We start from the raw sequence: 22308 nt of genomic DNA on the forward strand, positions 1-22308 counted from the left end.
CTCGCATTGTCCTCAGCTTCCTAGCAGAGGCAACCAGATTTTCTGGTACTTTATTGAATTCATTCTGCCATTGATCTGAAATAGTTCCCCTAGACCACTGGCAGCAAAACATCCCCAAAATATCAATGACCCACTGCCATAGGTATGAGTTGCTTCTCCTTTTATGCATTCCATTTTTCTGCCAAACACGTTGATGGTGACTTATCTGACCATATCTGACCATCCAGTCATAATTCCAATGATGTTTGACAAACTGAAGATGCTTGGTTTTGTTTATGGTGCTCAGTAAGGGCTGTCTTTGTTGCCACCCTTCCATAAAGTTTGCTCGTGTGGAGGTACAATTTTTTTTTTTTTTATGTTTAGAGTTGGTGACCCCAAGACTATCTCTGTAATTCTTTAACTGTGATCCTTTGGTTACTTATGGCCTCCCTCCCCATTTTACATACTGTAGGTTTAATATGCACATCCTCTTCCTGCCAAGTTTGTGACCATTCCATATGTTTTACGCCTTTTTATTATTGCCCTTACAGTGCTAAGTGGTATGTACAGAAAGAGTACACAAAAATAGACGGACTATATACACAGGTAACAAGACACAATGGGATTAAGGTGAGTGTGATTACACATTAGGAAACGCGTAACAGGTGCAAGGGGCGTGACTAGGGAACAGCTTCAGTGCAAATGTAGAAACACAAAACAGACAGGGAAATGTAACGGATGTACAGGATGTGACTCCAGCATGCCAAAGTTTCTCTAAGGGCACAATGACAATTCATTCAGGAAGTCAGAAAAGATCCCAGAAGAAAATTCTAAGATCTGCATGTGTCTCTCGTCTCAGCTAAGGTCAGTGTTAATAATTCTACAATATGAAAGATCCTGGGAATCTGTATAGCTGAAAAGTAAATAAATAAATAAATAAAAGTTTTGGAGTGGCCTAGTCAAAGTCCCGGAACCCAATAGAGATGCGGTGGCAGGACCTACTGGAAAACCTGCCAATTTGTCTGAATTTAAGCAGTTTTGCAAAGAAGATTTAGCTAACATTCCTCAATAGTGATGTGGAAGTCTGATACTGACACTGATATAGAAACTGTTTGTTTGCAGTTAACTGCAAACAGTTAAGTTTAAGGGGGCAACTACATTTTCACATGGGTAATATGGGTGTTTCATGACTCAATAAAGAAATATAGGTGCAATCAACGATTCCCAGGGTCCAAGCATCATCAGCAACAGTTTGAAAACACATAAACTCTATAATGGGGGACACTAAATATACACAAGTGAGTTTGTTCCACTGGCAGCCATACAGGCCCAAGCCATAACACCCCCTCAACCATGTTTCACAGATGATGTGGTGTGCTTTGGATCATTTCCTTTTTTCTCCACACTTTCCTCTATCCATCACTCTGGTACATGTTGATCTTTGTCTCATCTGACCACAAGACTTTGTTCCAGAACATTTGGGGTTCTTTTTAGCAAACTGTAATCTCTTACGGGCAGGAACAGTAACTCCACACTTGCGTATATATCCTTAGTGTAATACGTATAAACAAACAGGCACTAAGAAGAGAACGAAAAGCATAAGTACCTTGGCCAATGCAAACTAGGCTAAAGTAACCCAACTACATAATCCACCAACCCACAGGGCGTGCACAGGGGACTCTAGTACAGACAGTGGTGAATTACGTGCTGTATATCAGTGCTGTATATCAGTGTTGTATGTCCAATGACTATATCAGTGCTGTATGTCCAATGACATCCAATGACTGTATATCAGTGCTGTATATCCAATGACAGACAATGACTGTATATCAGTGCTGTATGTCCAATGATATCCAATGACTGTATATCAGTGCTGTTTGTCCAATGACATCCAATGACTGTATATCAGTGCTGTATATCCAATGACATCCAATGACTGTATATCAGTGCTGTATATCCAATGATAGACAAAGACAATGACAATCACGAAAACAAATGTGTTCAGAAAGTGACAAAATGAAACACCTCGCTATACTAAAGTAAACGTCAAGTGGCTGCCAAACTGGGAAACCGCACACTACAGGAAAAAGCCACACAATGACGGCAAGAATTTCCACCTATGGATAGAGGGACTTCCCCTTATGCTTAATCAAAACTGTAGGGAGTCTAAACCAGTCTTAACCAGAGGGTCTCAGTACTCCTGGGTCCACATTCACTAAGCTCCTTCCTTCCTAAAGGTAGCTTTTAAACAAGGCGGAAATAAACTATGTGGACAAACATGCAATGAGAGCAAGCATGAAGACAAGAGATGCAATAAACTCAAAACTCTCACACTTGGCCTAGACAGCAGGAAGCTCCCAGAGGAATCCTGTTGTCCCGCGGAAAGGTGCACAGACGGTGAAGGTGTCACAGACTGTCCTCACTACCCTAAGTTCACAGAGAATTGCTCCATGTTTAGCTCCCATTGACTCCGCCACAGCAGGTAATTAAGAATCATCAGTCACACCTCACATAATGCACAAATGAAAAATAAAATAACGTGCTATGGGGAATGCAACAAACAAGCCCCGATTCAAAGAGAAACGGATTAAATAGAGAAGCAACAGCTATCCTTCAGGAGCAATCACACCACAGGTGGCAGACAATTGGGAATCAGCTGTTCGCACAAGGGCATTGATTACTTACTCTGCATCCAATGCCAAAGTGAGATTAATTACCAAAACAGGCAGAAATGTGACAATGGTAGTGAATAGTGTCTGGAAAAACATTATGGTTCCCGCCAAGAACCATAACACTATGTATGGTAGACTTTGACACATCCACACCTGAATCCAGGAGAGTGTTTTTGATTGGTTGGGCTGTTGTCAAGGGGGTTTTCTTCACCATAAGAGTGTTCTCCGGTCATCCATCATCTTCCTCGGTCTACTGGGTCTTTTCACATAATTAAGTTGACTAGTTGGGTTTTTTTCTTGTTAATAATGAACCAAGCTGTTGACTTGGGCATGCCCAGGGTTTTTGCAATGTTCCTGATTGATTTTCATTTCTAAGCCTTATGAGGCCAGCTTAATTTGCATCAACACTGCTGCCTTCCTCACCTGAAAAAGTGGGAGAAATCATGCCCCTGGCGGGCATCCAGAATTCATCCGTAACTTGTGTTCTGGGTTGTTCAGGTGTTTAAATTTAACCTGTGAAAGTACATAAGTTCAGTGGAAAAGGCTGTTTAAATCCCATAGGTTTTCATGAATTCAATTATGTTTTACATGTTTTGGTTTACATACAGACTTGGTGTAATATTGACATTTACATATGTCCACTGATTCTTAATTTCACATATATTATCAAAAATAAAAATAGGCATCATAATTCACCTCAGTAATGTGGGCTGCATCCGAAATCGAATACTATCTTACTATTTAGGATGTCAAAATAGTATTAGTATGTCCAAAACCATAGCTGTATAAAATGTCTCACAACAGGTGCATCTCAAAAAATTAGAATTTCATTTTTTTCCGCAATATAATTCAAAAAGTGAAAAATTCATATATTCTAGATTCATTACACATGAAGTGAAATATTTCAAGCCTTTTTTTGTTTGTTTTAATCTTGATGATTACGGCTTACAGCTCATGAAAATCGAACATTCAGTATCTCAAAATATTAGAATATTACATAAGTAATTCACTTTATGTGTAATGAATCTAGAATATATGAAAGTTTCACTTTTTGAATTATATTGCGGAAAAAATGAAACCAAATCAAACCAAAGCAGTGAAGGAGTTTAACAATGTAAATGTATTACCTATGCTTATTGGAGTTATGCGGATATATTAACATTTTCAATATTTTTTTCTGTTTTCCTTACACAAAGTCACATCAAGAAGCTGCATAAAGTGGCGTCGTTTTATGACGAAGTAGTATGTGCGACAATCCATCTTACTTTTTACTCGTTTACCCGACTTATGTATTAATGATAGTATTGTAGCGTCCCTGTTTGGGACTTGTTATTGCAGCATAAGCGCTGCCAGCCAAGGGGAGTGACGTAGGTCGTGTGGGCTGGAGGAGAGAGAGCGCGTGCGTGGGTGAGGGGATGTGTTTCCGGGTCGGCGTAACCAGTTGTTGTTCTGGGTTATCTTTAGAGTGCGCATATTTGTGTGGCTTCTCGACAATAAAGTTCTTAAAGATAACCACAAGCTCACGTCTCTGCCTCCGTTTAAACCGGACCGTTACAGTATACATAAATAGTGTTTAGTGATTTCGGAAGCTCTTCTTTTGGAAAGCTCACACCGAAAGTCTCCAACATAACTCTCTTTCTTTAAAACGTCTGAATCCACTTTTTAGGCTCGTATCTAATAAGAAAATGTTGTTCATTTCGGATGTTTGTTTATATACGTAGTATATAATTCAATCTTTTATGTTCACATTGTTTTAACTATATTGGAGAAAGTCAGGAACTATTGAAACCAATAACCATGAATCTACACGGACCTGTGTGGCGTGGGAATTCCGCCCGCTCGTGGTAAAATCTTTGGAGGCGCACTTGAGTTTTATTTTCGCCTGTTAAACAACGTTAGCTGAGAATCTAACCGGTGCTGCAGCCAGATAAATAGATAACTAATAATATGAATACGTCTGGAATTCCGCCGGATTCATGGCAGCCATCCACCGTATCACTAGAGACAACGTAAGTGAACAATAACCCGACTTTTATAGTTAAAGATTGCTTAAAACATTACCACGACCAAGTGGTCGTTGACCATGCAATGTCGCTAAACGTACACAACGTATCCATGCGTTTTGTGTCAAAGCCAAAGCGAACATTACAGTCGATCTTATACAAGGTGACTTGGATAATGAACAAGGTAAAATAACTAGCTAGCTAAGGTTCTATCTTGCATGCAGTTGCAACTTTGCAAGCTAATATTGCTTGCGTTGGATATATTCTCTCGCTGCTGTTGCTAGCTGATGACTCGGGGTGTTTCTCAATGTCTGCACTTGTCAGTACTTGCGGTCTTGTGAACTAATTTCACGGCCCACGTCCTGTACCAAATTCCAACAATGCAAGGACGTACTTGGGCGACAGAATGCTGTGATATGTCATAGACATCGAGGCGGCCATATTGGACTTTTGAGATGGAGACTGGCGCGAGTATCAAACAAAGCTCTCGTTCTCAAAAGCTACTCATAGTGAAAATGTCAACTTCGTATGGAACTTCTTACCCCCGAGAAGGGTCGTATACTTCAAAGTACCCGGATTCACCGGTCTGGTCGTGTCTCCTCCTCTTTACATTACATTAATGGCATTTGGCAGACGCTCTTATCCAGAGCGACGTACAACAAAGTGCATACCCATAACCAGGGATAAGTGCGCTGAAAGACCCTAGAGGGAAGTACAATTTCAACTGCTGTACAACAAAGATAAGGACCAGGGCCTATTTGAATTTTTTTATTTTTTTAAACAAACAAATAAACAAACAAACAACAAAGCAAAAGAGACCAAACTTAACTATCCAAACACTGCTTACCTAGCCAACTAAAAATACCGATACACAAAGTAAATCACAGAAAGACAACAATTAAGGTTCACATGGAGGTAGGGAGGGACGGGGAGAGGTGCTGCTTGAAGATGTGCGTCTTCAGTTTGCGCTTGAAGGTGGGGAGAGATTCTACAGTTCTGGGGCCTCATTTATAAAACTGTGCTTAGGATTCATGTCAAAAGGTTGCGTAAGCATGAAACCTAGGACGTGCGTACGCAAAAAAATATTCTGATTTATAAAACAGTGCATACGCACGCCCCACGCCAGTTTTCCTTTATAAATCACAATCAACTCTAAATGTGGCGAAACTTTGCCAGCTTCATGTCCCGCCCACAGTTGCCTATAAATAGGCAGTGAAACACCCCTAATGAATATGCATTTCACGAAGACGACAATGGCAAACGCTGAAAAGAAGGCCAAGAAAAGGGATTTCAGCCATTTGATTGCCTCTGAAAAGCTACAGGTGTGGGAATTATCCTGATTGATTGTAAATGACGAACAGTTCTGCACAACGAATGTGATGATGACGATGATAATAATAATACACGTTATTTGTCTAGCACCATTGAAAACACAGTTACAAAATTAAGAGATAAAACGAACAAAAAATTATAACAATAAACACATTATAAAACATAATATATGAATATGATAACAATATATGAAACTATGCTCATATCTGCCCGACTGACGCATTGTAAACGGCATCAGTGCAGCTGTTTATTCGTTGTAAGAGAGGCTTTTATCCGTTTTTGCAAATTAACTCTTCGTATATGATACGTGAGAGGTAATATTTCATTACATTACATTACATTACATTACATTACATTACATTGCATGGCATTTAGCAGACGCTGTTATCCAGAGCGACATACAACAGAGTGCAAATTAAACACAAGAACAAGTGCGAAGAGGACCTGAGAGGACAGTATAGTTCCGAGTCCTAGTGTAAACATGCAGAAAATCAGAACCCTTTAAGAGTACAATCAACAACAATGAATTTCGATTTATTTTACACAGTGGCATCTGTTGTATATCATTTTCGACTTCTCTCGTCGCCAAATGTTGTGTTGCACTTAGGAAGGGAGAGAACCCATATAGCGAGATTCAACAACAGAACACTTTAATAAGTATAACAGGGACGAAGCACGTCCTTACAGCAGCCATACCCAGCCACAACTCCCGGCAAATCTTTATACCTTTTTACATCCTGTTTCACTTCCCGTTTTCCTGGTCTTACGTCACGAGCATTAAAGGCACAGTTTCTCATTTCTCCAGTTAATGTGCGTACGCATGGGTCAGAGTTTCCGTGGAGGACCGCACATTTTCCCGTCAAGTTCGTTTTTTATAAATGCCAAAGTTTGCTTCGAAAGTGGTGTACGCATTCTTTTGTGCCTAGGCAACGTTTATAAATGAGGCCCCTGACCTCAACGGAATATCACTTAGTCTAGTTGCGGAATTAATTTAACATTCCCCTTTAAATATGAAGTTAGTGTAACGTGTAAACCGCAACCAAAGTGTAATTGGTTAAATAACCATAATTTTTAACCCTATTTTAGACGGCATTCGTTGACGCCACTTGATGCCCGGTTGTAGCCTTTAATCCGAGGAATATAAAACGAACTATTTTTTGGATTGCACACAAACAGTAAGCGACTTCGGGTCTGATTTGGCCCAAAGTCAGACGGTTTATTACAGAAAATTAAAACACAACATGATTTAGCTAAATATTATCTGTGATATCCTAACTATTCAGCTGGTCCGCGGAATACCTGCTGACGGCATTAATCTTACGACTCTTACGGCTCAACTGCGCTGTACTTTCAGTTGAACACCAGCTCATGGCTCGTTCGTTCAATGGCTCATTTGGCTCGTTCGTTCAATGGCTCATTTGGCTCACTCGTTCAATCTCAGCGCTTGGGAGAGAGCCAAACGAACAAATCTTTCACTCAGATCAGTTCGTTCATTTGAAAGATTCGTTCGAAAAGATCTGGGCTATCTCTTAGCTAAGTATACCTTCTGTACGGCGTACTGTCGTGAGGTTGGTCTGGACCACTCTTAGCTAATGTCTTAGCGATGTTGCCACCACTGTATGCCAGTGGCCACCACTGTTACGACCGCAAGCCTGTGAAATCAGATGTTCTTAGTTACATCTCAATCTGTTAAGCACTATGTACACTAATAATTCTACAGTTTTAGTTGGCTAATAATATGACTAAAATACCACATTAATGGCACTGTTTTCATGCAAATAATAAAATTGTAAATTACGAAGGTTGCATTTTGCACTTTATTGAACATGTTGCCTAATTGCCTTTTAAATGATATTCATAAAGTGACGATTTCCCACTCTCTCTTTGTGCTAGAATGTGATGTTTAACCATAGTTCTTTCTTGGTTTTGTTGGACACCGTAGTCCTAAAACTGGAAAATAATGTTTCTTTATTCAGAGCCACGTCTAACATTTCGTTTGCTGTAAGGCCCGTGGGACCGCTTATTTCTCTGTTTTTTTCCCCCGCCATATCTTATGTAAAAAGAAAAATTCGTGTTTGTGCGTTTTGCTTATTGGTGCGCTTTTATTGAAAACGTCAGGTAATCAGAGAAAATAGTGAATAACACCAGTAATGTGATGGTGCTTCTGCCAGATCAACTGATTGCAAAGTCATTTAAGGCACTATGACAAATATATTAAAATAAATGAAACATGTCATGCCAAAGAAGGCGTATTGCTAGATGGCGTAGCCACAAACCTTACTATCACTAACCGTATATATAATTTGGCGAAAATTATATATACGGTTGGATAATTTAGTTTGTAAGTTTTTTATTCTATTAATACGTTCCCACCAGTCGTGATATTAATTAATAAATAACACTACTTTCTCTCATAACGCTGACAAACAGTCGCTGTATGGAGTGCATAATCGATCTTAGAGCGAGTCGATGGGCCTAGTAACGTCGCACGTAAGCAACTGCCTAAGTGATAGTTCGGGGAACACACGTAGAAAAGTAAACTACTTTAGTAAGGTATACCTTAGAGCAGGGGTGCCCACACTTTTTCGGCTTGCGAGCTACTTTTAAAATGACCAAGTCAAAATGATCTACCTACATTAAAAATGTTCCATATATTTATTTATATATATATGCTGAGTACACTTCATATATACTATATATACTATATATATATATATATATATATATATATATATATATATATATATATACAGTGTGTATAGTCCGGAAAGTATTCACAGCGCTTCACTTTTCCCACATTTTGTTATGTTACAGCCTTATTCCAAAATTGAATAAATTCATTTTTTCCTCAAAATTCTACACACAACACCCCATAATGACAACATGAAAGAAGTTTTTTTTGAAATTTTTTGAAATTTATTAAAAAATAAAAAACTAAGAAATCACATGTACATAAGTATTCACAGCCTTTGCTCAATACTTTGTTGATGCACCTTTGGCAGCAATTACAGCCTCAAGTCTTTTTGAATATGATGCCACAAGCTTGGCACACCTATCTTTGGGCAGTTTCGCCCATTCCTCTTTGCAGCACCTCTCAAGCTCCATCAGGTTGGATAGGGAGCGTCGGTGCACAGCCATTTTCAGATCTCTCCAGAGATGTTCAATCGGATTCAAGTCTGGGCTCTGGCTGGGCCACTCAAGGACATTCACAGAGTTGTCCTGAAGCCACTCCTTTGATATCTTGGCTGTGTGCTTAGGGTCGTTGTCCTGCTGAAAGATGAACCGTTGTCCCAGTCTGAGGTCAAGAGTGCTCTGGAGCAGGTTTTCATCCAGGATGTCTCTGTTCATTGCTGCATTCATCTTTCCCTCAATCCTGACTAGTCTCCCAGTTCCTGCCGCTGAAAAACATCCCCACAGCATGATGCTGCCACCACCATGCTTCACTGTAGGGATGGTATTGGCCAGGTGATGAGCGGTGCCTGGTTTCCTCCAAACATGACGCCTGGCATTCACGCCTGAGAGTCCTTCAGGTGCCTTTTGGCAAACTCCAGGCAGGCTGCCATGTGCCATTTACTAAGGAGTGGCTTCCATCTGGCCACTCTACCATACAGGCCTGAATGGTGGATTGCTGCAGAGATGGTTGTCCTTCTGGAAGGTTCTCCTCTCTCCACAGAGGAATGCTGGAGCTCTGACAGAGTGACCATCGGGTTCTTGGCCACCTCCCTGACTAAGGCCCTTCTCCCCCGATTGCTCAGTTTAGACGGGCGGCCAGCTCTAGGAAGAGCCCTGGTGGTTCCGAACTTCTTCCATTTACAGATGATGGAGGCCACTGTGCTCATTGGGGCCTTCAAGGCAGCAGACATTTTTCTGTACCCTTCCCCAGATTTGTGCCTCGAGACAATCCTGTCTCGGAGGTCTACAGACAATTCCTTTGACTTCATGCTTGGTTTGTGCTCCGACATGCACTGTCAATTGTGGGACCTTATATAGACAGGTGTGTGCCTTTCCAAATCATGTCCAATCAACTGAATTTACCACATGTGGACTCCAATTTAAGCTGTAGAAACATCTCAAGGTTGATCAGTGGAAACAGGATGCACCTGAGCTCAATTTTGAGCTTCATGGCAAAGGCTGTGAATACTTATGTACATGTGATTTCTTAGTTTTTTATTTTTTATAAATTTGCAAAAATTAAAAAAAAAAAACCTCTCATGTTGTCATTATGGGGTGTTGTGTGTAGAATTTTGAGGAAAAAAATGAATTTATTCCATTTTGGAAAAAGGCTGTAACATAACAAAATGTGGGAAAAGTGAAGTGCTGTGAATACTTTCTGGATGCACTGTATATATATACATACATACACACATAACTGCATGAACACGTATGGCACAATACAACTGTGGTCATTACTTTAACATTTTTGGTCATAACTTTACTCTGATAGGCGGCACAGATGGTGCAGTGGGTAGCACTGCCGCCTCACAGCAAGGAGGTCCTGGGTTCGAATCCCCGTCGGCCGGGGCCTCTCTGTGCGGAGTTTGCATGTTCTCCCCGTGTCTGCGTGGGTTTCCTCCGGGTACTCCGGTTTCCTCCCACAGTCCAAAGACATGCACGTTAGGCTGATTGGAGAGTCTAAATTGCCCGTAGGTATGAGTGTGTGAGTGAATGGTGTGTGTGCCCTGAGATAGACTGGCAACCTGTCCAGGGTGTATTCCTGCCTTTCGCCCAATGTATGCTGGGATAGGCTCCAGCCCCCCAGCGACCCTGATCAGGATAAGCGGGTTAAGATAATGGATGGATGGACTTTACTCTGATGACTTGCACTGCATGGAATCAGCCAGGGTTGCGTAGTCCAGACAGTAGCTGCTGGTAGCCATCCTCAAGCAGACTTCCAAATGATCTTCAGTCATGCTGGTACGGTATTTGGACTTAATAATCTTCATGTGGGAAAAGGCTGACTCACATAAATAAGTGGAGCCAAATAATGCAGTCAAGGAGGTAGCACATTTCCTCATGTTTGGGTACTTTTCCTCTGTGAGTAAGTTCCAGAACTGTCCATGAGCCCTAGACTTCAGCTGAATGTCAGCTTGTAGTGTCAAAATCTCATCCTCCAACCTCAACATCTTCTCGAAATGGGTAGCACATAAATGTAGCGACTGGCTCGAGTAAAGCAAAGTCTTGAAAGCGTTTGTCAAACTCTGACAGACAATTGTCAATCTGCTCTGTGTAGCGCGCAAGTTGCGCACACGCCTTCTGTTGCGTCTCCAGCTCTGACGCGAAGTTTTGGAAGTTCCCCAAATCATGGCGCTGCAGCTTTGAGGATAGATGTTGCATTTTTCGTTCGAAAGCATTAACTGAGCTGATCATATTGACGACGGTTTTGTCTTTTCCTTGCAGCTCTGAATTAAGCTCATTCAACATGTTGGTCAGATCGGTTAAAAATGCCAAGTCTAGCAGCCACTGATCGTCATTTAGTTAGTTGTATTCTGCGTGTTTAGCGACAAGGAGAAACTCCTTTATGTCCGGACAGAGCTCTCGGAATCTCTGCAGGAATTTCCCCCTACTAAGCTCTCTCACGTCGGTGTGTAGCAACAACTCAGTGTGGTGCTCGCAGTCAGCCTTCTCCAGATGCGCACGGAACAGCCTTTGAAGAGATCTAGCTCGAATAGAACAGGCAATCTTCATCGCCACATCCATTATCTCTTTCATGGTTAGCATTTTTGCGCATAATACTTGTTGGTGCATTATGCAGTGGTAATTGAGGAAGTCGGGGAAAGCATCGTCCTCCCTGCACTTGGCAATAAATCCATTCGAGCGGCCATTGACACCAATTTGTACACTGGGAGCTGGGTTTTCTCAAAGTTTTTGAAAGACTGAAAAATGTCCTCTCCCCGTGTGTTGTGTTCTTTCATGGGCAGTATTGTTAACAGCTCTTCTTTTGCAGTCATATCAGTAAAACAGTAACAATTGGGCTGTATCACTTCTGTCTGTAGACTCGTCCAATTGCAGTGAGAAACTGTGTCAAGTCCTCGGCCATGACTTCACAGCGCTGTGTCACTGTACTTCTTGATAGCTGGAGAGCTTTGATTGAAGATAATATTTCCGGTTTGTTTTTAAAGTTCCGAAACAACAAGTCAGCCGCTTCAACGAATGCCTCTTTTATCATCTCTCATCTTGGAAAGACTTCTTGTGCTTAATGATGGAGTGACTCGCCCGGAACGATGCTTCGGTGGCTGCCTTAGCTTTTGAGCTCAGCTGTGAGAAAAATGACTGCTGTCCGGACAACTGTGATTTTAGTTCCTTCACCTTTCTCTTTCTCAGCTCGCTTTTCGGAGGGAAGTCAGTGTCGTAGTTTTTATGAACAGCCCGAAAGTGCCGCTCCACATTTCCCTTCTTTGGAATAGCGATGGTAGATTGGCAGATCAGACAAACACACTTTGAATATGACATTGTGGAAAAAAAAGTCCTCCTCCCATTCCGGATGGAAGTGGTAAGTTTCTGGTTTCTTACTTGGTCCTGCTCCCCCACTCATTTTAATACCCTTTCTTTCGTTGAGATAAATTGGAGCTAACTAGGTTATTACACGAGCGTTTTTGCAGTAGCTCGTGCGGTTGACCGCTCGTGCGCACAATTAAATCTCAGACTGGCTGCCCTGTACGCCACTCAAGGGGCACGTGCCATAGTGAGGATGGATGATAGGCTATCAAATTTTTTTAATGCCATGCGATCTACCCACACTACCTTTGCGATCGACGTATTGGGCAACCCCTGCCTTAGAGAGTCTTCGTAAAGCGCTAAGAGACACCGTTATAGGGAAACGCACACCTGTTCGTTCGCAAACTGCCCGTCATTGGTGGAAGCGGTGTATTTTATTTAGTCATGTAAGCAGTTAATTGTCAGAGCTGGGGAAGACTAAAGCCTGGAAGTATAGCATAGCTGTTGTAAACTCTTTCTAAAGTCACACGCACTATATAACATTTGACACTTTCCTTTCCACAGTGAAGCCTGCAAGGCAGCAGTTTCTGCTCTGACCTGGAGAAAGGTCGTTATAATTAATCTAGCCGGGTCTTATGGTCTATACAAGTTTCCCCACCAGAAAGGCCCTCATGCACGCCTTATGTGGGATGATAAAATTGGGGAAATGGGAATTCTATATGCAACACGAATTGTCCTATTCCTGACTCTGTGAACCTTAAGAAATGTCATACAACAAAGTCATAAGTGAAGCACAGCTACAGATTTAAAACGCAGACATTCTTTGATAACTATAATAGGCTACTGCAGCATTCAATTCCCAGTGTTTGCTTTCTTAACACTGAAATAGCCAAAGGTTGCTATAATGAGCTTGTCAATTGCTTGTCTAGAACGTAACCAACCTGACAGGAAGTAATGCACAGCCACACGTAATCTTTCTTTCAATTGTCCAACTGTGTAAAGCATGTGAAAGGGAATGAGTTGGGTAGCTTAACATGGAACCAGTAAAATGTGATCTTAGGCTATTCCAGCAGCAAGTCAGCTAGCTACTTTGATACAAATGGGATATTGGGTGTTGTGTGTTTTGTCAAAGTGGTGAAAGATATTATATAAGTTGTTATACACTGAGCTTACCATTTCAGCTTCAGAATCATAAAAGGATTGTTCATTTTTGTAAACATTCACAACTCTGTTTTGGTAAACGGTTTAAGTGTTTCACCATTCTAACTAGGGGTGTGAACGGTTAACCGACACTGATTTATAACCGGTTACAAAAAATTGATAACCGATAACCAATACTTTTTTTATTAAGGTGAAATTGTAAGCTCAGTTTAAAATAAATGCACGTTCTTCACCAAACTTATTGCGGTTCTAAACTAGCAATCGACTAGCTTCAGTAGTTCGAGCAAGCAATCAAGGGGTTTAAAATGCAAACACCATAAGGAATTGAATGCTACAGTATTAGATTTATCAAATAATTTCTGTAGCTGTTGTTTGACTTATGGCTTATTGTAATGTGTCATTTCTTAAGGTTCTGTGTTTATTTGTTGACATACAAATTCAAACTACCAGCAAACTGAATGTAGCTGTCCACTATGCTGCATCTACATAAAAATAAACAAAGCAATACATGATTGCACAAATGTTGCACAAAATATTACAATACGCTGCTTACATTCAATCCACAAGGTACAGTTGTACAAGCAAGCAATCTGCGGCCATTTCAGAGGGTTAAGAATGCCAACACCACATGAAATTAAATGCTACAGTAATATAGTTGTCAAATAATTTCAGTATGTTTTAAATCTGCAGCTGTTAGTGCACTTATGGCTTATTTCATGGCGTTTCTTCATCCGTGTTTATTCATTAACACGCAAATTGACACTACTGGCAAACCGAACTTGTCAGCGGTTCGATCCCGGGTGTCGCTCTGGATAAGAGTGTCTGCCAAATGCCATAATATAATGTAATAATGTAATATAAAAATAAAGCAAAACATTATCATTAGGCTATTTGTCCATCGGATATTGAAAGCGAAAATTCCCTGCTTTCAGCGGAAAATGGACACGTTAATCTCACCACCACGATTGTCCCACGCCATATAAAATGCATTGACATATAAAATGCAAGTTTACCGTTACATAAGAATATATCAAATTGTACAGCGACCTGCATTGGCATGAAAGTAAAATCATTAGACCAGCCGCCTATGGTAAAACAGACCTTGTGTTATAATATATATAATATATAATATATACAAATATTGTGTGACCACGGAATTTTGAGTGCACAACCCCGTCTGTAACAAAGTTGTTAACAGCAGCATATTCACAGATTTCATGCCAATCAAGTCTATCAGACAGAAGCCACAGAAGAGGGATGAAAACATGAAGAATTATCATTTTAACCAATGCATTTTAAAAAATGACACATGATCCACCAGTATTGCTTGGATGTAAACTACAGGGATTTAACTAGATTTCTGCAACTGTAAGGTTACACCGCACAATGTCCATGTAAATATTTAATTTGGCAATTAGGCCAAACTATTATCTAACTTACAATGTTGACATTTAACTATTGAGATGGCCAAAAATAAAGTTTGAAAATGCAATTAAATTTCTCAGTAATCCAGTAAAAAAAGAAAAGAAAAAAGATACGACCCCTAGTGGTCATAAGCAGTATCGGTTAACCAGTTAACCGTTTAAAAAATGGGATGGGAACTGGTTACTAAAACCGATCATTCATCACATCCCTAGTTCTAACCTTATCCACTACTATGCTAGCTAGCTACCTAGTTATCTCATCTGCCTTAGCAAAATATTGCAAATGTTCAGATGTACGCCTTTCAGGGTTCTATATTCCGAATAAAACCATAGATAACGCTAGGCTACAGAACTTATTATGTGTCAAATGACAAAGTTACCTACAGTATAGCACCTTTGAAGTATTTATGGAGATATGAGTGAGGATTAGCTAATGTTGAAGGCAGAAAATTGACTTTATGCTGCAGGTAATGTTATTGCATTAATAGTTGTTTGCACTTGCAGAATGGGGAGGGTTGTTGTGGAGTTGTATTGGAAGCATGCTCCCAAAACCTGTAAGAACTTTGCTGAGCTGGGGAGAAGGGGTTATTACAACAACACCAAGTTCCACCGTATCATCAAGGAATTCATGGTCCAGGGAGGAGACCCCACTGGAACAGGTGACCATGAGCAAGTGATAACCAGCATTAGTGCACTCTACACCACCTCACCTGCGCTCTACACCTGCGCTCTAAACCACCTCACCTGCGCTCTACACCTGCGCTCTAAACCACCTCACCTGCACTCTACACCACCTCACCTGCGCTCTACACCACCTCACCTGCACTCTACACCTGCACTCTACACCACCTCACCTGCGCTCTACACCACCTCACCTGCACTCTACACCACCTCACCTGCACTCTACACCACCTCACCTGCACTCTACACCTGCGCTCTACACCTGCGCTCTAAACCACCTCACCTGTGCTCTACACCACCTCACCTGCACTCTACACCTGCACTCTACACCACCTCACCTGCGCTCTACACCTGCACTCTACACCACCTCACCTGCGCTCTACACCACCTCACCTGCATTCCTCACCACCTCACCTGCTCTCTACACCTGCGCTCTACACCTGCGCTCTACACCACCTCACCTGCACTCTACACCACCTCACCTGCACTCTACACCTGCGCTCTACACCTGCGCTCTAAACCACCTCACCTGTGCTCTACACCACCTCACCTGCACTCTACACCTGCACTCTACACCACCTCACCTGCGTTCTACACCTGCACTCTACACCACCTCACCTGCGCTCTACACCACCTCACCTGCATTCCTCACCACCTCACCTGCTCTCTACACCTGCGCTCTACACCACTTGACACACTAATTCTAGCCAATAGTGTTCATGTACAAGCCTATAAGGTGGATGTCTATTTAGTTTGATGCTGTTTTTAGGTCGTGGTGGTGCTTCCATTTATGGAAAACAGTTTGAAGATGAGATTCATCCTGAATTGAAATTAACAGGTGAGTTGTTTTTGTGAATATTGTTTGGAATATTTTGTAAATATTGCTATTATTCTTTAGTAGGGTTTGGGTATCAATTGGATTTTATCAGTTTTGGTTCCAGTTGTGGTTCTACTTATCAGTTCTGGTCCTCAGCTTTTAAGCTTTTACCCTACAAGCAAAGGGTATTGTTTCATTAAAATAACTAAAATCAAGATCTTTTAGGCTAATGTTAAAGGAATTTACATTTTAAGTGAATGCATAAAATAACAATAAACTATAAATAAACAGACTTATTAATGAAATGTTTTTTTTTAAATCCCCGAAATCCATAGATAATCATTAAGACCTTAATTAATCAAATATCATTTCAGTTAATTTCATATTGACATTCTCCTCCTCTTTCTCACTGTTGTCTTTTCTCCTCTTCTTTCTCACTGTTGTCTTTTCTCCTCTTCTTTCTCACTGTTGTCTTTTCTCCTCCTCTTTCTCACTGTTGTCTTTTCTCCTCCTCTTTCTCACTGTTGTCTTTTCTCCTCCTCTTTCTCACTGTTGTCTTTTCTCCTGCTCTGCATTTTGCCTGGTTGCCATATTCCCTTACAAAATGGACCCTATGGAAATGTGGCTTATGATGCTGTTGTTGTGCTCGTAGCTAAACCAATCGACATGGTTTGACACATTATTACTCTGTTAGAGGCAGATGTTCTGCGCAGATGTGTGTTTGAAAAACAGCTGTTATATTCTAACTTCAAATCGTATTAGAATATGTACATTACTTGCCATGTTTAAACGTTGAAAAGAACATTAGAATAATAATTAATCAAGGCCATTTATTCAAAACTTGCCTTAGGACCCGATAAGCAGAAGCAAAACTCTCATTTCTCATGGGCTCCTGGTTCCCAACCCTAAGTGACCTCATAGCAGTCTTCTCATGTCAGGGCAGCTATGGTGAATGATGAATGATGTTCACTGTTTTAGGAGCAGGGATCCTTGCCATGGCAAATGCAGGCCCGAACACCAATGGGAGCCAGTTCTTCTTGACACTTGGACCCACACAGTGGCTTGACGGGAAACACACAATTTTTGGCAGGGTTTGCCAGGGAATAGCAGTGCTCAATCGCATCGGCATGGTGGAGACCAACACTCAAGACCGACCAGAAGAGGACATCAAAATTATAAGAACGTACTTGCCCAACTGACCAACTTCAATTTTGACCAGCCTTTTCACCAATTTTGTATTTTTTCCTGTAATTACATTTGTAGTACAAATAAACATATGTTTGTTTTCCAATAAAATCTTTGCACATATTTGTGGATTTTATTCTTTTTAAAAACCAAGGCTGATGAAGAGCCATTCGGCTGGTTATTCAGTTCAGGTTGTTTGAGAGAGTATGTTGAGAGCATACAACCTCACCTGAATATAGTGTGCGTTGCGTCCTTACTCAATCTTGGTTCTTTTGACTTTTTTTTGTTGAAGACAAAAGATGTGATGTTTTCATGAACTGAAAAATAAATATGAAAAATATTTTAGAATTGTGTTTACTGCATCACAGAGTCACTGGCCCAAGCTCAGAGGAGGCCGGGCCACACGGGCAGAATGGGGGCCTGTGAAAGAAGGAAAAGGGCTGCATATAATAAACACCAATAATGATTGTTTAAATATATGGCTGTTTTCATTAACTGATCTGGAAACTATAGGTGTAAAATTATCTGGCATGGTGCTGGATTTCCGGCATTTGGACATTTTTCCACAAAATAATATTCCCAAATCAATGGAAACTAAAATAAAAGAGAAAACACAACAACCGCTCCCGGGCCAAGTCGAGATAATAAATAACTTTGCTACTTTCTCCCTAAAATGATAGCACATAAAGGAGGAATTTAATTCCCTGTAATATATCAGTATGATAACATCCCTTATATTGTAACACTTTTCTTTTTTAAAGATTCTTTTGGGGGCTTTTTCAGCGTTATTGGATAGAACAGTGTAGAGAGACAATGGGAGAGTTTTTTTACTTTATTGCAGCAAGTATACATACTTCAAGAAAAAGTTCACAATATGTATACAACTTGGAACACAATTCCACAATCATAAATTGGATTCACAAACACGCCAGGGGAATAAATGTTAACAATAATGACAAAAATGAAAACAATTAGATGAATATTTTGTAAAGCTTGAAGTAATCATGTTTTAACAGCTTTTTTGTTCGTACATTCAGATATTGACAAAGAGTATTGTTTGATATATGCAGCTCTGGAAAGTCTGGATTTTTATGTAAGAATTTAGATCTATGAATATTAAATTTGGTCAAGCAAATGAATCAAATAACATTGCATGCAGGGATTATTCAGTGATTTCAAACAACACATATTTCCAAAGTAAAGAGGAGTGAGGATAAATATGATCAGAAATAAGCCGTGACAATTTACTCCACAATTGTCCAAAATAGATGTACCAGCGTTTCACTGAGCTCTCCACAAAAGGTGCAACTAACATCAATATCTTTCTTAAGTCTCTGCAAATAATAATTAGTTGTATAAAACCTATGAAGCATTTTAGAGGATATTTCTTTGACTTTGTTAGTGACAAAAAACTTATGAGGCAATAGCCAAACTTTTTTCCAGCAAATATCTCCAACAAATGCTGACCAATATGATAGGGCAGAAGGTGTACTTATGATGTATTATTGAAAAAGTCAACGGATTACTTAATTTTTTTCCTTAGTATTTCCTGGAAAAACAAGTTTTCCCATCAGTAGTTTCAGTGATATCTAACAGTATGGGGTGATTGGCATGTCCCTTAAAACCTATAAAAGGCGAAATAATACCCGAGGGGACAACATCGAGAAATCCTTACAGGGATTCCATAGTATAGAGTTGACCCTGTTGGTTGAATAACTGACTTAAAAATAAAATATTATTATTAAACCACTGTTGGAAAAAAATAGACTTATGTTTATACAAAATGTATCTATTGTTCCAGATAAAAAAACCTATGAGGAGTGAAGTTATGCTTGTCCACTAAATTCCAGACCATAGCATTTGTCTATAGAATGAAGAAAATTTGAGGGGAATTTTGTACACAACAAGAAAAACCTAAGACCAGCAACCAAAGAGAAGACATAGTGGGGAATAAAATTCCATAAGGAGGTCGGACACTTGAAGTGGTGCCTGACCCAGTTAATTTTGAAGGTATGATTTAGTGTGGTGAAATCCAAGAAATTAAGGCCTCCTTTACTATATTCATTTATAACACAGTATTAGAGTAATTGAGTCTTGAGTCATACTCCAAGTTAAGGCATTGGCTGATGTGCTCTCATTAAATACTTGAAATAGAAAGGGCGCCATCTGCTGGGGAAATAATTTATGAAACTCAGATCACAGACCGTCTGTTCCAGGAGACTTGTTATGTTTCAGAAGCCCTACACACACTCACTGACCTCTAATAAGGATAAGATCACAGAGAACCCTTTCTGAGTCATAGAGTTGAGGGGTGTTCTGTAAAGAGTCTAGGAATATTAGAGTATCATTTTCAGAGTATTCAGAAGCATATAATTTATTATAAAAGCTGGTGCAAAAATTTGGGTCATCAGAAATAGTGTCATTAATTTTTAACTCATTAACAGTATTACTTTCTGCATGATATTTTTCGGGACCTAATGAAAGCTCCTTCTGCCGTCCTTTTATACATCTTATCTAATCTCTCTTGCAAATTAAACAATTCTATTTTGTTCTCTTCTGTTAAGGTATCTGGTGACATTTGAGAGAACAAAGAAATACCATATGTACCAAATGCAATAATGTTTTGTTCCTCCAATTTTCAAATTTTAGCTAGATTACTTCCAAACTTCCTTAGATATTTTGCAGATTCACATTTAAATAATTCCCAATTTAGACTAAAGGAATCTACCAATTCTGCTTTGTGAAAGTAGTGTGTTATTAACTGCAAGATTTTTGTTTTACAGTGGGAGCAATAATTATTTGATCCCTTGCTGATGTTGTAGGTTTGCTCTCTTACAAATAATGGAACTGTGTAGAATTTTAATCATAGGTACATTTTAACATTGAGAGACAGAATATCACAAAATAATCCACAATAACAACATCATATAAATTTTATAAATGTATTATAAAGTCTGTATTTCTGCCATTATCAAATGCAGGTGGCCATCTATCAACCAGAGGGTTCAAAGTTACATTAAAAATCCCTTCAAACTATGATTTGGGAATTTGGAAACTTAGTTAACCAATGCTTAAGTCTATTCTCTATACAGTAACCATAATCAAAACAATCTTGTTATGATTGACAACTTGACAGATAAAGTGCCCCTTAGGATCTGTGTCTGTATGTAAATGAAACCTGTGCTTCATAGTTAAAACACCAGCTGATCGTTCTGTGCAGTGAGAAAACCCTAAATTGTTACCCCACTGGTTTCTCTAAAAATTCACATCATTTGAAATTGAATGAGATTCCTGACAAAATTTTTTTAAAGAAATCTGTGTTAAGCTGTTTTGTAAATGAAAATAAAGTTTTACGTTTTGAAATATTTCTGAACCCCCTGGCGTTTAGGGAAACTATAGACAATGAAATGCTTTGAAACAAAAAAAAAAACTTAAGAGATACTGCGGAACAAGTATTTAGATGACATCACACTGAGCATTAGCTGCACTGTAGAAGGTCAACAAAGTCAATTGGTGTAAACTTTAAGCGAAAGTTATACAGAATAAAGAAGTCCAACCTATTGTAACGTTAATCCTTTGGGTCGTTGGGACAGCAAAAAAAAGACTTTATGGGATAGATTGTATATTCCACAAAAGCATTCTTCATGCAACAAAAAATAAATATAAAAATGAGATTTTCTTAGAGTTTATATTCAACAACTTTTCAATGGGACTTCAGGGACTTAACATCCACAAAACCGATGACACCACACCCTGTGGATATCCATGCTGGTTTCCACACAATGTTCGTCTACACTGACATTATCAACTACCAGAGAGTTAGAGATAGTTTTGTACCCTTGCTATGCTGTGTACATATATCCAGGAAAAACAACAACATCATCAAAATCACTTATGAGAAGCTACACTACATACCGGTGACCAAGAAGCACATTGACAACATTACAATTGAGGTGAAAACGGATCAGAACCAAAATATAAAATTCCGTTACGGGAAAGTTATTACAAAGCTGCACTTCAGACCTGTGAAGCACCATTATCACAAGTAAAAGATGACTAAGCCTGGTCTATACGCAGACCCACACAGATACGTAGAATATTATTCAACACGCGCGGGTAATGGGTTGCCAGGCTTTAGTGTAATGTTTTTTTTGCCATTTTTCGAGGTTTATTCAGAATGGCTTTACCGCTACTAAAGAAAGGTGTAAAACCCCACGCTAACCCAACGACGGAATTTAGCGAGGGCTGAAGGTATCAGCGTGCTCGTCCTTCTGGCGTTGCTGAAAGAATACTAATAGGGTTAAAAATTAGTGGCCCCTATGCAGACAGTCTAGATCAGCCAATAAACAAACCACGATACAAAGGCAGTAGTACCACTCTGCCTTCCGCTCTTTACTGGTCCGGGCTGACCCAGAATCTCGACAATAGGGCCAATAGATTCACCTTCGTTTATCTGACTCCATTTTAGAATAATAATTTAGATTAGTTATCCACATTAGTGGATGTCGTATTTATAATTTTGACTTGATCGCTATAGGAATCCTGTACTGAGATTTACTCTCCAAACAGTCCTCTGCTGGTACCACCGCATGTCACATCGCGCGTAATGTGCACGTCTC

General features: G+C 39.9%; 1 protein-coding gene across 1 annotated transcript; it reads left to right on the plus strand.

Moving 5' to 3' along the window:
* The first annotated feature begins 4146 nt into the window (after positions 1-4146).
* ppil1 (peptidylprolyl isomerase (cyclophilin)-like 1) lies at positions 4147-17812 on the plus strand. Its single transcript, XM_061257215.1, has 4 exons — positions 4147-4660; positions 15511-15665; positions 16457-16525; positions 17483-17812. Exons 1-4 carry the CDS (start codon positions 4599-4601, stop codon positions 17701-17703), a joined length of 507 nt encoding a protein of 168 aa, XP_061113199.1. The 5' UTR covers positions 4147-4598; the 3' UTR covers positions 17704-17812.
* Positions 17813-22308: the final 4496 nt, after the last annotated feature.

This window comes from Conger conger, chromosome 10, assembly GCF_963514075.1.
Source record: "Conger conger chromosome 10, fConCon1.1, whole genome shotgun sequence".
NCBI classification, from domain to species: Eukaryota; Metazoa; Chordata; class Actinopteri; order Anguilliformes; family Congridae; genus Conger; species Conger conger.

Coding starts and splice junctions, on each gene's coding strand:
- ppil1 (XM_061257215.1), top strand. CDS start 4,599: ATGAATACGTCTGGAATTCCGCCGGATTCATGGCAGCCATCCACCGTA. Junction 4,661..15,510: donor ACCGTATCACTAGAGACAAC/GTAAGTGAACAA, acceptor TTGCACTTGCAG/AATGGGGAGGGTTGTTGTGG. Junction 16,526..17,482: donor TCCTGAATTGAAATTAACAG/GTGAGTTGTTTT, acceptor TCACTGTTTTAG/GAGCAGGGATCCTTGCCATG.